Genomic DNA, 23,273 nt, shown 5'->3' on the forward strand with positions numbered 1-23,273 from the left:
TTATTCAATTATTTATAAATTAACAGTCAACTCTCAATCATCATTATGCTGAACTTGCATATTTTCTTTTCTGGCTTCCCTTATAAAAAAAATATCAAAGCATCCAGCCCCTACTTTCTGCTGTTCTTGTCTGGTTTCTAACTTTTTTTACCCATAATTATCTCATGTGGAGAAAATTCTGAAAAAGTTTTGGCTTTCAAATATTAAAACATTATATAGCAAGGAATAACTTCATTCTTGCATTATGGCAGAATGACATAGCCCACAGAATCTATTTCAATGATGGTTTCTCTCCCACCACAGCACACAGACGTTCAGGTTGAATTCACTGATCCTTATCATCTTTAGGAAGATATGGTAGGACACTCTCTCACAATTAGCATCTTCAGATTGCTCCTCTCCTAACATCTGGTTTGTATTTCGTAACGCCACCACGCAAAATTTCTTTACACAGCTGGACTTTTTTCAAACAAATCCACTGCATTAACTAGCATTTTTTCAAACAAATTTTCATATCCACATTTCTAATCCATTTTTGGTAGTAGTTCCTAAATGGTTACACATATCCTCATAAAATAAAGGACTCTAAACCCTCTCTAATTCAATCCCAATGGCACTCTTCTGAAGTAATAGTTAATAGCATAAGTTAGCAATACTTCGAAATGGTAAGTGGAAGATAGGAAGGGCAAAGCTGTATCCTAACTTTAGGTATGCTAATTATTTCTTTCACCTGAGTGAACATCTGTGATCATTAGTTTTAGATTATCATTTCTTACAAGCAAATTCACTCTAATCTCTTAAAGCCACTTTGAAATTTCACATCATTAAGTTTAGGTCCCCCCTTCCAGTTCCAAACGTATACTTGAGCACAGCAGAGTGCCTATTAAAGAAACACTTGGCAACATAAAAATCACAGCAGATGGGCAAGGTGCAAAGAGGCACAGGGGTTGAGTTTAGTAGGCCAAAACAACAAAAAAAAAGCACCCTTTCCAGATCCTCTGTTGTAATAAAAGGACAACATACATAAAATAGCTATTTCTTAGTCATCTGGAAATGCTTCAAATGACCTCAAAAGATTACCTCTGTTAGCTTGAGAGCTGTCATTTGTGTTATCTCCTTTCATTTGTGGTACACTTCAGTCCTTTAATTTCAAAATCCTCCATAAATTTCCCTAGTGCATTTTAAGGGACTCTTATAAAATATTTACAAAGACATAGAATAATACATACCCAAATATAAGCCTCTAACATCCCAGTTATTTGTGACAAAGTCATTTATCCCTCTGGTTTGTCTATCAACTACCCAGGTTTTCATCCACATGGTAACAGTCTTAACAAAACAAATATAAATTATTTTTAAAGCAAAATTAGGATGGATAAGAAATATACTAGAAGTGCAGGATTCAAAATTCAGACAACAAACTTTTGAAACTACTGGAAAGAATTTGTGTATTTTTTTAATTGAATCATTTACATTTAAAAATTCAGAATTTCTAGGTAAGATGAACCATCATCCCTTCAGAAGCTTACTACTAGCACAGTGTATGATCTACCTACTAAATTAATGCATATCAAAATACGAATGCACACACATTCCTCTCTGTATACTATGACTTCTACTGAGTGGGAAACTAAAACATTAAAGCCTGAGCTGTAATTTAAACTATGAACTCAAGATTCAACGACATTATGAATCCGTATTTTTCCTATTACATTCCATTCTCTTCATCATCTTGTTTTACTTTACAAACTTTGTAAACAAAAAAATAGGATTCAATTCATGTATGTTCTTCCTTGTTTCCCAGCTGCTCAAACTGGGTTGTTGTTATTAGAAAATTATTTTAGTGACAAAGTCTGCATCCTGGTTTTGGGTGGGATGGTTTTGGGTTTTTGTTTTTTTCAGCCCCTCCTCATTGTCTCTAATGAAGTTCTTCCCTTTCTCTGTTGCTAACAGTCTCTCTCGCTTTACTCTCTTTGGTAACCATTAAATCATTCTGGTTTTCACTGCCCTTGGGTTTCTTCTGAAAGACTTATCTGTCCATGTATTCTTTTATTTCCCTTTTACGAAAGTAATGTTGTTCGTTATTAAAAATGTTTGTTAACTTCATGAGAAAACGCTACTTGGGCACAAAATCATGTCTCATGATCCTGGTATTTCCAATCCCTTACCCACAACTTTCTCTCATATTTAAGCGCCCTATAACAATCTTGTATTCTTTTCTGCAACATATCAAATCTGGATGTCCCTGACAGGCAGTTCAAATAGGCTAAAGCAGATTAACTGTGATTCAGCAATAGGAATTTTTACTTTTCATCAAGCATTTCAATGTGACCTTCATCCAAATAATTTTTTGTGCATCCTTTGAATAATATCACTGCTTTTTAGAGATTGGGATAAACCTTAAAAAACAAATCTAAACTCCCAGATTAAGGCATATGTACAATAATCCCACACTTGGATATCAGAGAAATCTTCTAGTAGAACAATAATCCTTTCAAGTCCATCGCTGCTGTTAACTTCAGATGGCAAGTCCTTAGTGTCCAGTGGGGTCCCAAACAGTATGCTTAATGTGGAAATTAATTAACCAGACTTCAGTGGCAGCCATAGCTGCACTAACATTTCTTATCTGAAGTAGCTGTGGGTAAACTTTTCAGATTTATTTACCTGTATTACCCACCACTGAACTTTTTAGCATCCAAACGACACAACAGCTTCCAACAAATGAAAGATTTTCTCTCTGCGTGATATAGAAAAGCTACCCAAAAGAGTAATCTTTTCCTTTTCTGCTATTTCTCCAATAACTTGAAAAATATCAAGAGAACTTTGTTGCAGATGGACTTTGAAAACCATGCATTATCTTGTCAGAAAACAAAAAGCCCTTTTACCAATGCTTTGACAGTTTAGATCTTGTTTAACCAGCCTTCCATTTTGGGGGGAGTATCTCGAGACACTCCCTCTTCAGGCCCAGTCATTTGTGGCCTACACACCAAGAAAACATGGTCAAATAGCGACCAAAGCAAAATTTGTGAAGCAAATCTTGACTAAGAACTTGCATGATCTTGCAAACAAGTTTGTTTGTTCAAAAAAAGGTTTAGCATTAGTCACATCAGAACTAGATTTCAAACTATTTTCACAGCCAGGAAGAATATCACTATTTCCCACATAAAAGTAGAGTTGCATCCATGATGGCTTAAGCATATCATAAAGGCAGCTTCTATTAGATCATCGAATATCTCAAGGAAAAATAAACAACAACTTTTGAACATGAAGCCCTGCTTCAGGGTTCAGTAACATCTTCACAGGACACTGCACCCAGAAAAAGTCAACAGTCCCAAGTTAAAAACATGTGGCCTTCACTCTTAAGGACAACACATAGAATAAGGATATAACATTCAAGTGCAGAACTGCTGAAGTTGTGATAATGTTAACTGGACATTTACATTTAATTAAGCTTTCACAAGGAGTCTGTATTTCTGCAAGCAGCCTATGTAATTCACAACTGGCTGTACCAGCCAGCTAATGGCAGAATATATCGGATTACCAAAAAACTATGTATAGAAAACATGATGTACTTAAATTTCCACAGCCACCAACATTATCAACAGGGGAAGAAAAAAAATGGAAAACAATTTACTTATTTCCTTTAACGCACAGAAAATTGAGTTTCCTGAAAGGTTTCAGCAAAACCTTAAGCTATGTTATGATTTAAGATGCAAATATGCATCATTTTAAAAAGCAGTTCTAGGATTTTTAGTGAGAAAATTTGAGCCATTTTGCTGCGTCTCTTCGTGTTGACAGGCTTGAAAGAAGTCTATTGATGCAGAACAGTATGGCTTTGGGACTCACAAAAAGGTTAAGTCCGCAGTGAGTTTTTAGACATGTATGTTTGGGGTTTTTTAAATACTTTTTTTAAAAACAAATCTGAGTATTTCAAATTGTTTGTGCATCACAGTAATGTAACATTTAATCAAAATACTGTAACCAAGCCCAGAGGATGAAATAGCAAAGCAGACTATCTGACAGACAGACAGACTTAAAAAGCTCCCCCTGAGGGTTTGAAGCTGTCTGCTACTCTACAAGTAAAACAAATAACTGTATTAAAACATGAATTTATTACCCCAGTGAGGCAGCATGTTGGTTGCTAACCACCAAGTGCCACAGAATGCCAAGGTCACATATCAAATAAGATTTTATAAAATTTCACTTTTCAGTAGTCTGCCAAAACTTATAAGAAAACATAGAAACACTGCCTGCAATAAGGATAGAGGACAGGTGCTGCATCCTCTGGCTGATAAGAACAGCTCTGCTGATTAATATAGGAATAGTAAGCCTGTATAGATTCCCAAATTTTGGTTTTTATATCATACACTCAGCTTTTCAATCAATTCTTCATTTTTTGTCATCATTACTCATTTCTCCCTTTCTTCCTTACACTTTAGGCAGCTAGTCCAAAGACTTGGACTTAAGCAGGCACTGAAGTTCTTTCACTCAAGGATGGGGGTGGGAACTTTAATTAGGATTGGTATAGACCTGAAGCTAAAAACACCGGGCATTAAGGACTATGTCAAAGAGCACCGTCTTCATTAACAAATCCACTAAATCACTGCTACTTCAGAATAAGGTTATTGTTGCAGACTGAATTTATTTCTAGTAGGAAACCAGGGTATAACTGAAAGAGATCTACGCCATGTAGCTATTACACAAATATATCACTTCCTTACTGGATGCAGATTTGCAGGCACAAATATGAACAAGGCAGATATTAGTGAAGAAGCTACACTGACACCTGTATCTTCATTATTTCACCTGATGATGGCAGGGGTTATTATCAGATTATCAGAGCACAGAGGAGCCATCTGGGTACTGCAGAGCCTTGTAGACCAACCTGAGAGCACAAGGACACATCAACCTTTTTGCTACTGTGCAATCACAGATTGCTGACAACACATCATATCACGAGCAGGGCAGCGCCAAGGTAGAAACGGTTATTTGTGAGGATCTAGAGCTAATATAGTACCATATATATCATGGTCTACGATGGAGTGAAAACAATTTTCTAGACTGAAAATTGATGGATTTAAAAGTGCCATGTTTTTTAAAGCTGCATTTGGAAACTACATATCTTCAAAATACATCAACACAGAGCGACCAAAACAATAATTAAAATATGAATGGAGATGAATTGTGCTTGGGTTTTTGTTGGGTTTGTTTGTTTGTTTGTTTTAATTTGGGTTACATATAAAACCTAAAGTACAACTGCAGGTAAAAAGTGGGACTGTTTAGAGATCAAGTAATCTGCCACAACTGCAGCCAGCTCACAGTTTTGTCTTACAGTACCCTAACATCAGGTAAGAAGCACAATTTTCATCATGTAAGGAATTCTTCTTCCCCCTTTTCAAACTTCAGGATTACAGATGAAATCCTGAAAAGATTTACTCTACAGATTTGCAAAACAGAAAACAAATGAAAACTTTCCAAAGTTAATGTTTGCCTCTCAATTATTAACACTTCCTTCTGATTTTGGAAGGCCTGAGATGATGATAGCGCTAACTTATTTTGACTACAGGGTGTCCTGATAAAAAGAAGACTCATAAATACTCAGGTCAAATCATGAACGGTGTATACGTATCTGCCTGGCCAGCTTCAAACTTTGTGCACTAATACCAATCTAATATCAGGCAGCCAAGGAACCCATCTACTTACCTTGCCTTTAGACCTATTTTTGCAGTCTGTACCAAGGTCCCTTGAGTTAGCTAGCTTGGATACTTTCACATTATAGCATTATCACTAACTGTATAAGTACGGTATAAATCTAACTTGAGATAAGACTTTCTTACCACTAAGATCTTTTATAGAAGTTGATTGAAAGAATCAACTGATTTCCTCTTCCATAGAAAGATGTCACTACCAGAACAAAGATGCATGGACAGAATGTGGGGTGGTTTTTTTTTGTTTTAAGGCGGTTTTTTGGATTTTTTGTTTGGGATGGGTTTTTTGTTTGGGTTTTTTTTGTTTGTGTTGGGGGTTTTTGTTTAGCTTGTTTGGGGTTTTTTGGCGGTTGGTTTTTTTTTCCCCCCACATGAGAGATATGTATGTATGTGAATCAGTAAGAGATCAGAGAGGTGCAAAGGAAGCAAGGTAAAAAATATACATTATGCAGGTAACTTCCCCCTGAATAAGATGCAAGAGTGAGCTCTGCAATGCTAGCTGAAAGGGATTTAGAACTGGGATAAAGATACATAGTTTGTTACTTTTTGTTCTGGAAGAAATTATACTTGGGATTTTCTTTGTAAATAAACAGGATTGCATAATCATAGAACCAGGTATTTTTTAATCCACATTCTTAACCAGAATTACCCACAAGAAGTCAAGCTCTTTGTTAATGGCTCAGGTCAGAAGAGGTAAAAATATATAATGGTTTAAACAAAAACCAAAAGCAATCAAAAAAAAAAATCCACTCTACAAAGTCGCTAATGCTGACTTTCCACAGATTTCAAATTACAAGAAGCCAAAAATGCTATATATAAAGTAGTCCAAAGAAGCAAGAACTAAAGTTAAAAAAATTGGCATTTCTTCTATTTTAAAACTCATGAGAGCTATTTTGTGGCGGTGTTTTGCCACTTCTAATAATGTCTTTTAAGGAGAAAAGTCTCCAAGTAAGAGATAGAACTACGATAAATGTATATTTTAAAAATAAACTGTAATCTCACAATCCCTACTAAATAAACACTGCTGTTAATGCAAGCTTCATTGTGCTCTACAGCAGTACAAGCTGCCCAGGATACTTTTAAAACACGCAGACTAAAACATGCAAAAAATTTATCCATAACCCCCAAAGTCCTGTTTTCTGGGAGAGAAAGAATTTACAGAGACTCGATACAATTCTACCCTCTCTTTTCCCCTGCTCCCTCATTGCCTTTATTAACTCAATATGCTCCTACACTCACTTTAAAGACTTTGTTGCTATGGGAATTTATTTCCATATTTTATTGTCAAGGAGAAAAACAAGATTTTGGTGATTAAATGTCACAGAAGCTCCGACTTTTGCACAACGCAAGCAAATCTACAGCCTTAGAAGTCATCTGTGTATGTGTCTGAAAGTCTTACCATTCTGATCATAAAAATGTACATATGTTCTACCTGGCATTTAAGAGCCAGGTACACAAATTCTCTCTCCCTTCCCCCAAAAGCTTCTGGATAATTTTAACTTAATTTCCTCATGTGCATTTTCTATTAGTTTCCTAGAAACTTGGGAACAAAAAATATTTTCTTTTCACCCTCCTCCCAATGTGGACTATCTGCAGCATCAAGGGATTCTTCTCTTTTCTAAGAAACATTCAAGGTTAGTGAGGCTAGAAATTTACCTCCTAACAACTGACCCATAAAGTCAGCTACAGGATTGCAAGCCTGGGTTCCTTCCGTCCCCATACCTAATCTACATCGCAGCTGGAAAAAGAAATACAGGCATATGTACAAAATATCGTTCAGTTCCTCCAGTAAATATGCCAGAAAATGTTTGCTGCCTTCTATCACAACTGGCTGTTTCCACTGTAAATCTCATACACTTGTATTTTCCCCCTTCTTAATATTGTAACTGTCTACACAGGTTAATGTTTAGAATCACTCAGCTTGGAAAAAGCATGCACATAATCATTAAATCATTACGACTTAAATAAAAATGAGCATAAGCCAGGAAATTCAAAATTAAATCTAATACCAAGAGAAAAGTCTCCCTTGTGGCTCAGGGTTTGTGTATGTTCCTGCTCCTTCAAAACATGTTCTCCCAGGTCTGGAACCAGAGCTCATACTCGTGTACCAGGAGTGGCTCTCTCTTGGGTAGGACTACAGTTCTATCAAACAGACTCAGGCAATGCTTTCCAAAGCACTACAGTTCTGAAATTTAGGTGGCTACAGTTAAGATGTTCAAAAAATCAGGAGCCTGATCTTCACATACTCTCAGCAGTGTTACCTTTCCCAAAGGTGCTGTAACGCACCGCTGGGAGTCATAACTCAGAGCATCCAGAAGCTGCACTTGCTCCCTAATCTATTTGATTCTGACTGGGGACATACTTACAGGTTTTTCTCTTCTGACACTATTAGCACATGCCCTGACTGCTGGAAGCAGACAGTCTAGCTTGCTACTTAGCTGTGATCGACCAAGTGCAATGGGTTCATTCAGTAAAGCTCACCAGGCGCTACAAGCATTCAGCACTTCATCAAATCAGGACACTTAGGTGCCTAAACATGACATTAGGAGGCTAATGTAAAGTACTGATGATTGAAGATTTATATGCAAGGCACAGGTATAAACTTTCTGTCTGGCATTTAACAAACACAAGGGATACATACTTGATGAATACGATCATGAATGCATGCATTTTAACCAAGACACCAAAACAGGTTTAAGCAGAAAGACATAACTCCTGAAGCAAATCTACACGAAAGGAATTACACCAGGAGACGTGTAACGCATTGACACCACTTAGCTTTAGCACTGTATATTGTTTTTCCCATTTTGTGGCCAGTATCCAGACAACTGACTCATGGGAGAAGCAGAGCTAGAGGGAAAAGGGACATGGCTTTCCAGCTCGTGAACAAACAGAAAATTGAAGGTGGGCCGAAGCTGCATATATTTCTTATCCCTCAAAGTTCACAGGTACCCAAGTCTCCTTATCTCAGTATAAAATACTTAATACATTGACCATCCCTACCAAAAAGCATGAAATTTAACTGTTCTTTGATACTGGTATTTTAAACAGGAAAATTGCCAGCTGTTAGAAAAACGCAGTTTTTCAAAGCTTCTTCAATTAGGGAGCTAAAGCAATCACTAAGATGAAGAAAAAACAACACCTGCAAATATTCCTAATGTTCTGAAACACAGTTGTTACACACTATGGTAAGTTTGGTGCTTTCACTTGATTCATTAAATATTTTGAAAACATTAAAAGCTAGGAGAGTAACATTGTCAGACTGATATTATTTGCACAGGTTTTGTAAACTGGCAAGTAGCAAGCCCACCAATACCCTGTAATTAAACAACACTATGAAAAATTCACACTCTTCTTGATGTTAGTAATTGGCACGTAACCTCAGAATGAAAAATAAGTGCTAACACCAGCTGTGCAAAGCCCCTGGAAGCTTTTTCACCCCGTGCCTCAAAAGAGATCCCTTTTAAGCCAGGAGGAAGAATGGAAGAACACAGCATACTTTGCATGCTACCATGCAGTATAAATCTTATGCAAGACTGAAGACAGTGACAACCTTTCTCTAGCAAACTAACCTCTCTGTTAAACTGAAGGTTCTTCATGTCTTTACAGTCTCTGTAAATATGAAAAGGCTTCTCTTTTTTTTATTTACTTACTCATTTATTAAAGAAGCCTTTGCCTTTTCCATCTTTCCACAGAGGAATTCTCAAATAGAGTCTCCAAAATATTATTGTAAATTTCAAGTGGGTAGACAAAAGCAATGCAGATTTTAGTATCAATTCCAATAAAGACATTACAGATTTAATATTAAAATATAATCCATTTTAAGCCAGTGACTTAGGCAAGAGATCTTATGATTCCTCATTTAAAAAAAAAATACAACATTTGCTAAATGTGCCTTAGGATGCTGTATTTCTGTCATATGTGATCTGTTTCAGTGGTTTAAATCACCCCATGAAAATATTTTCAGGAAACAACAGCTATTTATACACATTGATGTCCAATTCAGTACCACTCCACTGACATCACAGGGACCTGCAGGAGATCAACATCTCTGAGAATAAAGATAGTAGAGACCAATCTTGCTTTTCTTATTTCAAGATCAAAAGGAAAAGCAGCAAGGAGCTGTGGGAACTACAGGAAACAGCAGTATTAGCTACTTGAAATTGTCAAGAAAGAAGTAAATTGCAAAAAGCTTCTTTTGTCTAGGAAATACGTGCTGGGGGGAGGGGGAGCGATGGTCAAGACCGTACAGGCCTCATGCTGCTGCCATCCAGCAGAGTGAAGAGAAAAGCACCAGGCTGGCTCATCCGCAAATATGAGCAATGTATGTGCAGGCACATTCATCTCAGCATTTCCACAATTTTGCACAGGCTTAAAGCTGCCAGAAAAATTAACCCCCAGCTGACCACCGCAGAATGAGAGATCACAGCTAGGGAACAAACTGGGCCCCAGGTGGCAATGGAGCTCCCAATCTTTTCCACAGTTCTTGAAATGCTAAAGGTTACCCGGCCCACAAATGCAACATTTAACAGCTTAGCGCACTCAAATATGCAGTTCTTGCTAGACAAAATGAACCTGTGAGAGGTCAGGTCATGTTTTGAAGCTGTAAGTTATTTATTATTTTTAACTGGGACAAAAGTAGTCTCAAGGAAAAGTATGTTTACTAAATACCTGAGTCCAAGGACGAAGTCTGTCCTGCGAGGGAGCGGCTGCTGCCCTAACAGTCTAAACACTGCATTGCAAAGACCCAGGACTAAGGCTGGACCATACCCACGCAAGTGTTTGAGACAAATAACTTACAAAATAATAGCTTACCAATCAGATCTGCCAAAATATCCAGGCCTGTGGGTAAGTTCAAGCATAATAAAATTCCCTAGATTGTAGGAAATAAGCAGAAAATAAACCATCAAGCTAGATTTTAAGTAGTGATAAAACACTGCTGCAAAATGGCATAACTTGTAGATGGACAAGAGGTGAAAAACCAGCAAGACTGACTACTGCATTGCTAAGGCTTTAGAGCTCCTCAGAAGAGAAGTATAAAACTGCAAATTTAAATCAAGAGCAGCATTTTATTTTGAAATTGCTTTCCAAAGCATGATAGTTCTAAAAGTAGCAACTTCAAAGAGTAAAGAATACAGAAAGTGGCTTATTTCAAGTTTAGAGTGTTCTCAAAAATCAGTAGCTTTATCTAATACCCGGCAGGTCCTATTTTGAGCAGGAATCATACATATCGCCCACAACTAAGGCTGTTCCAAGACCATAAAAGAAAGTAGTGTTTCATAAAACTTGGTTTGGTGGTTGACCATGTCATCCATGGAGGCCCCAGGTTTACATCATTACCTTAAATAAAATATAAGCCTCCAATAAAATTGCTTTTTACAAAACCAATGCTGTTATAATAGCACAGAAGGTTAGATAATGCACCCTGCAATCCAATTTGTGGTTCACATTAAGCTATAGATACCAATAACTAATTCCACATGTGAGACAGACCTCCTGGAGAGAGATTTTAATCAAATAAGTGATGGGAAAAGAGAGGTTTCCTTATTTTAGTATAACAAACCCCCTGTACTAACAATATGTTGATCTGTTAAAATGTTACCGTACTGTAGCAGTAGAACATTAGTAGAACATACATCTGGTTTAGTTATTTCTGTAAGGCAGTTTGTACACATAAACCACAGAGCAATAAATATTTTATCATTACCATTATATTAAAAATGAACTTTAAATGCATTTGCCCCATCTTTTTAACTGCTAATATTGTCCAGCTCCACTCCCACTTAAAAAAAAAAAAAAAAAGAGGAAAAAAGGGCAGCACAGTAGGGTTTATATTAGCTTTGTACTACTAATTGGACAGAAAACTGTACTGCAATGTTGATTAATGGTTCTGCTCTCAAGCTGGAGATTGCAAGTACAAAAGAATTAGGCCTCTGAATTTGCATATTTTCTATAATTACGAACTTGATCACAGCTCTCTCCCGTATTCAGGTTCCCTCCTCCCACCCCTACACTTTTGGTGGTTTAACTTGCGCAAGTCTAGCTGCTGACAGGTACAATCATCTGATACCTATGATACATGACAACTCAATCAATCTGCATACCTGCTACGCTACTTACACTGGAAATAACTCAAGGTTTAAAATGCTGAAAAGTCAAACAAAAACCTAACTTTCTTTGATAAGGAATGTTTTGCCCCAGTAGAGCACCACTTTTTTTTTTTTTTAATTGCTCTCATTTCAGACAACTCATTTACAACCACAATAAATATACCTCCATCAAAATCTGTTGACTTAAAGACAGCGAATACATTCTTGTCAGCCAGTCAGACAGAATAAAATAGAACTAACCAAATGAAATGGGGTCCAGACTGACAACTTTGCCAGCCAGAGTGAGAGCATCACAGGCAGACGGGAATACAAGACTTGGCAAAAGGAAAAAAATCAGCAGCCAAGTTCTACTGAATAACCAATACGCAGATGACAGGGGAAAAGAGCTGGATAGTTTAATAAGTAGCTACGATATACATTTTTAAAGTGCATTAAGAATAGCTTCTAAATAAGGGGTAATATTCATCTGTTCTGCTGGTGGTCCTGCTCTGCAGCTGCCTTGTTCAGAAGCCCTGCCAGTATACTCAAATCGCACTGGGATGCTGTCATGTACTTGATGTGACAAATCAGGACTCATATGATAATAGGTGTGAGCCCAGTAAACAGCTACTGGTCTTGTGGAGCAACCACCATTTTGTATTTATCGGACACTCGGCCCAAAGAAAAGAACAAAATGGAAAAACACAGGCTTGTCACCCCAATGCCATCTCCTACCATCTGCTGGAGCATTTTTACAGCTGCTTTTACCAGCTCATCCTTCACTGACCATCCTGAAGAAGGTCAGTGGTTTTAATATTCTTTAAACATAATTAATCGTGTCTCAGTTTCCCTAGTGGTATATTCTGAAAAAGCTTATAGAAGCCAAAAGCCATAGTCTGGCAGCAAGCCAGCCCAGTTCCTTAACCACCTACTCCCCCAGAATGCCTCGCTCTCCATTCTTTGTTTCTGCCCCCGCACCTCAGCTTTCCTCTATTTGCCAATATAGCTGTTTGTAAGGCAATGATGAGGACTGGATATAACTGAATTGATTCAGGTTTAAAATAACTCCTAAAGATATATCTGGGATATTGGGGGGGGGGGGGGGGGGGTGTTTATGGGTTACTTTTTACCTGCATTTCCTCTCAGTTCCAGTTTGCAGCACAACCTAGGAAACAGTTGTGTCAGCTCAGCTGGATAGGGTTTAGCTTAAGGTTAGGTAGATTGAACGGGGTAGCTCCTTTCTACCATTCCATTACAAAGCATTCAGTTTCATATCATTACTTCTTACTTATTTAGTACAGATTTCAGCTAACCACCTCTTAAAATTATTTTCCTTTCTTCCTTGGCTCCATGCTACACTTTTCCCCTCCAATGCGCTACAAAAGACCATAACTTCTTCCTAGACTGCCCTTTTTGATGTCTTTTTTTCCCCTTCTCCTGCAGTTGCCCTCCCCCAGTATTTACATTGGGAAAACACAAAGCACAAATTCCAGAACACGTAAATGGACACAATTCTAAGTGCCCAGACATTCTAATAAAGAGTTCTCTGATGAGATGGGGTTTTTTTTGGTGGGTTTGGTGAGAGGTGTTTTGTTTCAGTTTAAACAATACTCCAGTTTTTGAAATGCTCAAGCCAGTTGGATAACACCGGATGAGTCACTTGTAGATGGCTACTTTGGTCTAATGCAATTTGCAATGCAGGAATGTCTTCTAAAGCAAGAAAAAGTGTAGGCAACAACATTAAAGAAAAAAAAAACAACCCTTAATCCAAAAGTTGATTTTGTTTCCTTAAGATTTTACAGTTTGTTCTAGGAAGAAAGAATTTGTCAGTTCTTACTAGGGATGCATTTTATTGAAGGCCAAAGCAGCAGCAAGAAAAGGGCAACACCCAAATGACCCCAAAGAGATGCAGAGTTGAAAGCTTTCTTCATTTTTGTTTGAGTCTGTGCTTTAATTCTGCATAATGCAAAAATTAATCTGTTGGCTACATACTTTGAGTTTTTATTTTGATTATTTTAAATACAAAACTTAAAAAAAACAAAACAAACTCCACTTGCCTTCATCATTGTATGTATAAACACACAGAACCAAACTAAACCCAAAGCTTTTAGTAAGAAAACTTAGCTCTGTTCTTACTAATGATTTCAGAAGAGCCAGGTTATCACTTTAAAATGCCAATCTTACAGCATAATCATCTTGAAAACATTTGAAAATAAAACTAAAAAGTAATTTCAGATCAACAGGACAGCATCTAACTTGCCTTCACGGTCAGGACTTGTCAAACATTGGTCAGACACGCTACAACCAAAATCCAGACTTCTCAATTCCATGTGCATTGGCCATTCTCAAATTATCCATTGACATCAACCAAATAGAATACTCCGAAAACAATTTCCCGTCTTCAGATGGAGAAGGCAAGAGACAGTCTCACTAACCTGAACATTCTCTAAACGGTATTTTCTGTGAAAGGGTAAAACTCAAAGACCAAAGGAAATACAAACACAGTGAGAAAGTGCTTCAGAAAATACTGACTGAAAAGAAGGCAATGCACTAGAAAAATTATTTTTAGTATCTTTTTTAGGTAAATCCTAATGTTTTTATTGCCCTAAAATGTTTTTATCATACAGTGTGAAGCTCTCCAGAAGACTGAAGCATTTGCTTTAATTTGCTTTTAAGGTGCTACCTTTGTTCCTCTTTGATACATCTGTCTTTATTTACTTATTTCGAATTTACAGTGATTATCCTTACAAAAGGCCTGTATTTCACTCCTTTACTTCCCATGGAGTGCTTGGGAAGAGGAAACTGCGATGCTAAAGGTAGAGGCCATTCAAAGCTGGAGTACAAAAGAGTATACAGACAAGTACTGAAAAAGAAACACTTCTCATAACAGACTAGGTCAATGAAGATATTCCTGGCATCCCAAGCCCTGCAGGACAATATGTTCTTACAAAAATTTATGTAATTTGTGAACAATTTTTGTAAAACTTAAGTAAAAAAGAAGCCTTACTAAAGATATTTTATAACTGAAGCTCCCAGCTGAGCTCCTCATTACTGCGAATGAATGAACAGAGGCTTCCCTAGTATTGAGGTAAAACCTGGCCAGCAGCACTCAGCCTGAACAGATGTACGAGGAAAAGGTAGCCTAGTAATTCAGTGAATTAGGAAATGCATTTCTGGTAGATTAAGCAAAATATTCATATTTTTGTTCACTGTGGTCTCTCCCCATAAAATTCCCTCCAGCTAAAATCCAATCTCCATAAAGGTTTGTAACCTACAAAGCACAGAATTATTATTTCTATCGTTACAGATGGAAAAAAATTGAAGCATTGACACCAGTTTGCTGTCCAAGATAAGTCTGGTGCTGGGTGAAAAAAAAATACACAAGCCAGGTGTCCAAATGTAGAGGTCCACACCTAGGAAGATAGGCCTTGTGTTCAAAGAGTTACGATGTGGAAGCTTGGATTTCACCTGTGTCACTTAGGTCTCTTCTGGACCTATTTTACCCTGGCCCTGAAATGGAAAAGGGGGAAAAAGGGAAGAAAAAGCTTTTCCCCATGAAAAGTTCATCAGAAATGTCTGCAAAGGTTTTGTTTTTGAGCAATGAGTGTTCTGTAATAAGAAACTTCCTAGCTCCATGACTGTATCTTGGTCATTGCAGGCTGCAATGAGGAGAGGCTGTGAGGAACACCAGTTTAGATTTGGTGTGAAGTCATGCACAAGGTGTTCAGAATTTCGTATGTGCCATATGAATGTTTTTAACACTGTTTAATACTATAGGATAGGCTAACACTTGAGTTATGAACCAAACTCCTTGAAGCACTTTACAAAATCTCATACTGTATCTTCCAGAATAAAGCTTGATGTTATAGATAGACTTTAAGAAAAAATTAATTAGTTTACTGTTTTTTTTCTGCTAAGCGTTAGGTGCACAATGTAACATACAGTATTCAGCTACTGACATTCAACAGAGGTCTTATATACTCCAATATACATGAGTAAAAAAAAAAAAAATTATAAGAAATGATTCTTTCCTTTTTGGTTTTGTCAGAAAAGAGCATGACAACTAAGTCAGCATGTCACAGCAGTTTAAGAGGGAACTACCAGAGAGTACTTGGGTTTTTTGACTCTATTATTTTCCCTGTATACTACAGATATGTATTCTATACAAGCAGAAATCATCCCTTCTTTATCAAAATCTACAATTTCTTTTCAATTCATTTGAGTGAGAAATCAAAATTTTAAAATCACGATGTTTGAGATATATGGCTTTGCAGTCTTTTATTTTATTGTTTTTCTTGGTTATGTCTCACTGAAAAATGTGACAACACGTGTCCCTATGAAACATTTTCCTTTTGTTAAGTCAGTATTTTTCTGAAAGAAGGCCATTTCACTGAAAATAAAATTACATATACTCAGCTTACTCATTTGTACAGCAACTGATGTAAATGACTCTTGATTTCGACTGGGGTTTCTGGGTACCACTGAAATACATGCGGTTTTGGGAGAAGGAAGTTAGGGGGTTTTGGTGGGCTTGTTTGCTTATTTTACTTCTTTGTTCTTAGGCAAGAAGTTAGAAAATGAGAAATATTTATTTTGTTAAGGCAATAATACATTTGAGTCATAGCTCCTACTAGGGGGAGAAAAAATACATGCCAAAGGCATGCACCCAGGTCCTATACATCTCTGTTAAACTAGAACACTAAGAGCTCTATCTTTGCCTCAGGGAGCCTGTAGATTATATCAGCTGCCGCACTTGCACACCCGCCCAACCAAACTAAGCTGAGTTTGCAAGATACAAGAGGATAAGAGCATGAATGAACTCTTTCCAAAAGGCAGACAGATATCCAGTGCTCGATGGTAAAGAGAATGAGGAGGGAGCTGCTGGAAGCAAGGAAAGTAATTGAAAAAAATACATACTCAGCGTCAAGTAATAGCAATGGATAATAACACATTGTTTAAACAAAATATAAAAACCCTGTACTAAACTGCTTTAAATGTTCTTTCAGCATTAGACATCTGTGCTTATTTTTGGGAGTTGACTAAACTACTACGAATTATTGTGTACTTGAAAACTCATTTAGCACCTGTTTAACAGTGATTGGTGCCTTACGAATAGCTTACAGGAAAGACGACTCACCTTGTATAAAGCAGGAATGATCTGATGCATTTTCAGTCGATGAAAAACAAAGATATCATACACTGCTGAAATGGCCAGAACAGTCACTCCTTGCTCCTTCCACAGCATACTGCATCCTGCACACAGCCCCGCTCCCAAGATCCAGCCCCAAGTACTCGGTGAGGAACCTCTAGTAGAGCAGTGCTTCACGTAACACATCAGGGAAAGCAGAAAGAAGAGGCAGGCTCCAATGTCTGCCCTCCCTACGATCCCCGCTACGGCTTCCGTGTGGATCGGATGAGACGCAAACAGCAGGCCTGCTATCAAGGTCCAGTACCCATCCCCAAACAGGATCCTGGAGAAGTTTGTGAAAAGGCCTGTGACTGCAGCATGTAACAGGACGTTTACAAGGTGGTAGCCCCATGGGTCCATCCCTCCAACGGCATGGTTAATGCGGAAGGAGAGCGTGCAGAGAGGTCTGTAGGACTTGTGGCTCCCACTGTGAGTGAGCAGTGTCCCCCAAAAGTCATTGTAGAAGATATGGGTCCACGGCGTCTCAGGCAGAAGGTCCTGGTTTGTCTTGATAGCTCGACTACAAAAGACAAATAAAAACTTCATTTCAACAGAAGTAAAAGGCTGTGAAAATGCTGTACAAATGAAAGGCTGTGAAAATGCAATCACACTGCTACTACAAGAAAGAATGGCATTGTTTTGGCGCTGCTTTAATTCAAGTTTTGAATTTTTACAGGAGGTGTTAGAAAACTACCTATCTATTGACTTCCCACTAAAGCAAAATTTCCATATAAATTGGCTTTTAAAACATTAGAAACAGATGTTACACTGCTTCCATTAAATTAAAACACCCTTCAGTGACATTCTTCTGAGTCTAACCCAGGAGTAATCAGTTAAGATTTGATGAGTTATAATTAAAATGTAAAAGAAATATGAAAAACTGACAAACATTATTGTTGAAACAACGGATCCTCCAGTAATTCAGAACTAAAACCCCAACTGGCCTTTTATACTGAAATTTTAATTTAGATGTTGGAATGAATCTCACTGACATGGATGAACAATAAATACGGAAGTCGGTAGGAACATGCAAATCTTTGGTGCTGTACGGGGCACTCCCACAACTGTCTTGTACATATTTTGACTGACAACATTTTCTGCTAACACCTTGCTGCAGGCAGACAGCAGAATATTTTACAGATGAAAATACAACTTTTTAAATTTCTTATATTTACAATTGAGGAAAAACATTTTTAGGTTGTATTAGCTTATGAATTCAAGTCTGTGTCAGCTCGATTGGAAAAAAAAAAAAAAATGCTGCTGCTTTCAGCGTTTATGTTTCCAACCACCCTGGCAAGGACTGGTGCCAGCCATTAGCAGTCTCCATGTCTAATTCAGTACTGTAAAAATCTGTCCCCTATAATGTTTGTACAAATCCAATCATTTGCATTTAAAATTTATGCTGTGGGAGAAGGTGTGAGACCTGCTTAGCGCAAAAAGATGACTAGAATTTAATTAGTTACTTGCCTTCATAACCAAAGTTGTATTTAAGCAATTCTTTAAAGATGCATTGTTGTTACTACTGAGCTTAACTCATTTAGCATTTATTTTACCAGGGTAATTAAGAATCCAGCCAACTCAAGACTCTTCTATTAAAAATATTAAACAAGAGAGATGATTTATATTTAATTCTTTACTCGTTCCTTCTTTCTGCCTTTCCAATAAATATCTTCCCATAATTAACAATTTTTCCATTCAGATGAGGAAGAAAAAAAAAATGGCGTGAAACTCAGGCCTGCATTGGAAATGCACTACTCTTATACTCCAAGACTCCCCTCACATTCTCCATTCCCTTGGAACCTGTATCCAAATCCCATTTTTTTAAATGGCATTAGTTTCAGGAATGTTGTCTTGTTCTGTAAAGAAAAATGCTCAAACGCTGATATACTATGCCACAGAATCTCCATGCAAATACTCTAAATACCACGCAGCTCAGCATTTCCATTGTCCAGAGCACATTGCTGTAATGCTTTCAGACATGTTTCCTCTTGGCATGTCCTTTTGTCTCTGAGCGTATGGAGGTTATGGAGAGGTCAGCTTAAATCCTTTAAAGATCTGATGATGCTTTCTAGAATACTTGAAAATTTTCATTTTGACTTCTGCAGTGGATTGGGTTGCTTGTATTTGTTTTCCCAACCCCACACACATTTTTCTCATTTTAGTCCAGTCACAAAAGAACATTGGAAGAAAACAAGATCTTTGTTTTCACATTATTTATCTTGTCCTTCCGTGTAGTCCTTTCCTGAAATCTAATTCCTCTGTTTGTGATTTCAGTTTGTAGTATCACTCTCAGAACCACTATCAGAAAACTAGGAATTCAGCAAGAATAAAGCAGGTGTTAGGCTAGAAAGAGTCCTTTCTCTGAGAAAAACATAGTATGTTAGACTACAGACTCCCAAACGCTAAGAATGGCTATCAGATGTCAGGATTTAGAGCTGAAATCTTGAACTGCAAAAGTGTTTTTTCTTGGGGAAATACTAAGAAAATAAGTGGCAGTAATATTGCCAGCACAACTGCCCTTCCCTGAGGCAGAGCATTCTGCTACAAAGAGCCTAGATGGTGCACAGGTCGTTCCCAGGAAATGGTAGTTTTTATTATACCTTTTGCAAATGTGGCCATTTCTAATACTTGAAGCCATGCAACCACTTTAAAAAAAAAAAACAAATGAAACTGCAGCTATCAATACACATGTATAAAACAACTCCATACTACGCTGCTACGCTTGTTAGGAAAAGAGACCAGCCCTCTCCCTCTAAGCCGGTCATTTTCATGCAGCACATATTCATATTGGACTATTCCCCACCAAAAGTAAACTGCTTTTCTCTAAATCATAAAGAAACCTCTTGTACATTCTGAAGGCGTTAATTCAGTCAAATTTTATTTACAGCCTTAGCAACAAATTTGATGCAGATCTGATCCTTTCCTGTTCAGTCCTGTTCAAACTAAAAATTAAAAAAAAAAAAAGAAAAAACCAACAAAAAGAAACCAACAAAATAAAAACCACAACAAAAAAAAATCAAAAGGAAGCCTTGAAGATACAGTATTGATCACCCTGTATTTGGGTACAGATTTCAGCAGGCAATTCTGAAATACTCCTAGTTCCTCGTGCGTGTAAAGGCAACAGATTCTAGTACTTGCCAGTCAGCATGAAAAATACAGAAGCTGCCAGTTCCAGCTTACTCAGTGGTTCAGTCAGGTCAAATGTTGTATTCTCTATGAGTCAAAATTTTAAATAAAGTTTCACGTTCTTTCCACACGTTTTTTTTTTTTGCTAAATGTTTGAAAGTAAGAGAAAAAAAAGTCTAGCTAATGCTTTGGGATATTAGAAAAGTCTAATACAAGAGCAAAGCTAGATGTCCTATAGCAAAGAAGCAAGTCTCGCATAGGTTGCTTGTTAACGTTCAACAACTACTCTGTTTCACATTATAAAATGTAAGAAAAAACACATTTGGCCAACATTAGACTTGACTACGCAGGTGGATGCAGCAATACAAGCACCAGAGATACCGGAGCTAGGCAGCTCTGTGTCATTTTGCCCTCAAAAGTAAAAGCGAACAAGGTCTCAGTAACTCTAAGGACAACACTCTGGACACCATTACTACAGGTCAGACAGAGACAGCCCATGGGCTGGACTCAGCCCACACATAACCAGCCGGGACCGTGCCCATCTGCATCCCTAACCCGGCTGTCTAACAGCACCAGCAAGAAAAACACGAAGTGAAATGTTTATCTCTGTGAAGAGGAGAGAAATACAAGCTCTGTATCTAACAAAATAAAAGAATAAAAATAAATAGTACTAAATTGCTCATGTCAGGGCCCTGAGGGCACTAATAAGCCTTGACAGCCCTGATGCCCCTCCCGAGGTTCCCCCACACTATCCATGGCCCAGGACCTCATGTCAGCCCCCAGGGGCCCCCAGCGACATGGCAGCAGGGCTGGTCTCCAGCTCCCCACAGCCCTGCCCTGCCCGGCCGTGGGTCCTGCTAAGCTGGCCAACCCACAGGCCCACATCCCAGCCTGGCCTTGGCCCCAGGGAGGTGCCCGATGCCCAGGGCTGGGGCTGCCCCCCTCCCCCGGCTGCCCTGCTCCTGGCTGTTTTTAATTACTAAATTAACAAGCTGTTAACTCTGCTGCAGTATTGATACTTAGTCGCCAATTTTGAAAGCAGTCCCTCTTCACGGCCTGGCAGGTAGCACTGATGTATCCTTTGTAAAGCCTCCTGCGCTGGCAGCCACCCGTGCTCTCCGCAAATAGAAAATAATATTAATTGCTGGCTCTGGGAAAGACTCTGGGATAAAGGAAACTACAAAATGCCTTATTAGCCTTGTCTTCTCCTTCACTCACAGTTTACCTTCAGGTTACGTCCTGCAGATTAGTCCAATCTTGCTAATGGGCATAACAAGAGAAACTCTCCAACTGCACTCATCACTCTTAAACAGAGCCGTAAACTCTGCTCTCGCTAAAAGGCAGCGGGTCACCAGGGAAAGTCATTTTTCAAAGCTCCAACAAAATTGGCATTTTTACTTTCAAGCAGCCTCAGACAAGGATTGCAGACTCAGTCAGGGAACTTACTTTCTTCAATTTTTAATGCCTGCCCATTTCACGCATCCCGAGAGAGCGGGATATCTTATTCAGTGTACAACAAATGGATGGGTTGGGGCGGGGGGGGGAGGAATCAGAGTCAGCTATCTATTGTTCAGAAACAGAAGTCTGAAGAAAGACAAAAGCTGTAAAGGCAAAATCATAATTTCTAGTCCACTCAAAAGAATCCTTCTGCCTCCTGCCATAAACCATTTATTTGCCTAGGTCGGTACACACCTTGAGCGCAATTCAGTAAGATTTTTTTCATCAAACTCAAAAATACCGGAGATCCAGCAGTTCACACATGCACATATACATGCATACACACACAAAGAAATCCCAGATGTTTTTAAAATTAACAGCTATATACGTCCTAAACTTCTGCGCTAGTGCTAAACTGATCCAGGTGTTAACACCAGGGTAAAAAAACAGATGCGACATTCTAAAGTGATTTAATGCATTAAGCCTTATGTCCAGCTTCAATATTGCTAATGGTCCCCATATGCTGAAAATGAACATCAGCATTTGAAGTAGAAAACATATTTTAAAGAAAAAGGAGAACTCCCAAATGTGCACACAGGAAGCCATTGACCAGCCCTCTCTCACACAAAATAGATAGGCAGTGACGGACTGGCAAGTCTCTACTTGGAGGTTCTTCGTTGTTTTTCCTCAAGATCATTTTTGAATATTATTCATTTACTCCTTTTTCATAAACAGCAATGGGAGGGCACCCTAGAGTATTTTTACAGTGGATCTTAATGAGTCATCCTAAAGATAATCTTGAAAGCATATGTTACGTGTATAGACAACAAGCCTGAAAACACAGCCAGAGCCTACTTTTTGGAGTACAAACAGCTTCACTCCCCAAAACATACAGCAGCTGAGTCAACCCTCCAAACTACTTACAGGCTATCTGTTAGGCAGGTGCATGGTCAGAAAGCAGGCAAGTAGAGCTTGTCTCATACTTTGGACAATTCTCATACGTGCCCGCAGACTACAACATACATGTAGTCTGTATTGATAGGATAAAGAAAAATCAGAAAATACTATCTAGTACCTAGAGATGTCTTAGGAAAGTAATAAGCATAAGTACATGAAAACACATTCATTTAAATGTTTAATTATAGACTCAAGGGAACTAGTTGCCATTCTGGTAGATTTCTGGTGGCAATTATGTCTTACATGTTCTGTATTAAAGTTCATTCCTTCTCAACAGTTGTGAAAGTGGAATTTATCTACAAATCCAGCAGGCAGTAAAGTTTTATCCATGCCACTTCCCAAAAAAAGATCTCTATATTGTGTATCAGCTAGGGACACCTGCAGGAGACCAAATTCTGTGCATCCTCTGAGTTTCAAGTTGCAGCTTTCAGTTTCTCTTAAGAACAGATTTTCTTAAGTGAATCTCTAAGGAACAGCTAATAACTCAGCTGTTTTTAGATGGGAAATACTGGGTAACAACTAGCTAAGTGATATATAGGATCCTGAGTTGCTAACTAGGCTCTGAGAATAGGACTATACGTACCAAACAGATTGAAGGAAACACCTAGGTTCAAATCATATTTTAAATTAAAGGAAAACCTAACATCACAAAAGGGAAATAAAGTTCTGGTAAACTAGTGCCTAGTTAATTTCTGCCAATAGTATGGTCCTTTTCTAACTGTATAGAAATACCTGAATGCGTCAAACTCAGAGCTCAAACACTGAAGA

General features: G+C 38.1%; 1 protein-coding gene across 1 annotated transcript in view; it reads right to left on the reverse strand.

Moving 5' to 3' along the window:
• TMTC2 (transmembrane O-mannosyltransferase targeting cadherins 2) overlaps positions 1 to 23,273 on the reverse strand; it is a 257,384-nt gene that overhangs the window by 138,249 nt on the left and 95,862 nt on the right. Inside the window, exon 2 of the mRNA XM_050904170.1 lies at positions 16,935 to 17,505. Coding sequence (XP_050760127.1) covers positions 16,935 to 17,505 — 571 coding nt within the window. The remainder of the gene's footprint in view (positions 1 to 16,934; positions 17,506 to 23,273) is intronic.

The sequence above is a fragment of the Gymnogyps californianus genome, chromosome 1 (genome assembly GCF_018139145.2).
Source record: "Gymnogyps californianus isolate 813 chromosome 1, ASM1813914v2, whole genome shotgun sequence".
NCBI classification, from domain to species: domain Eukaryota; kingdom Metazoa; phylum Chordata; class Aves; order Accipitriformes; family Cathartidae; genus Gymnogyps; species Gymnogyps californianus.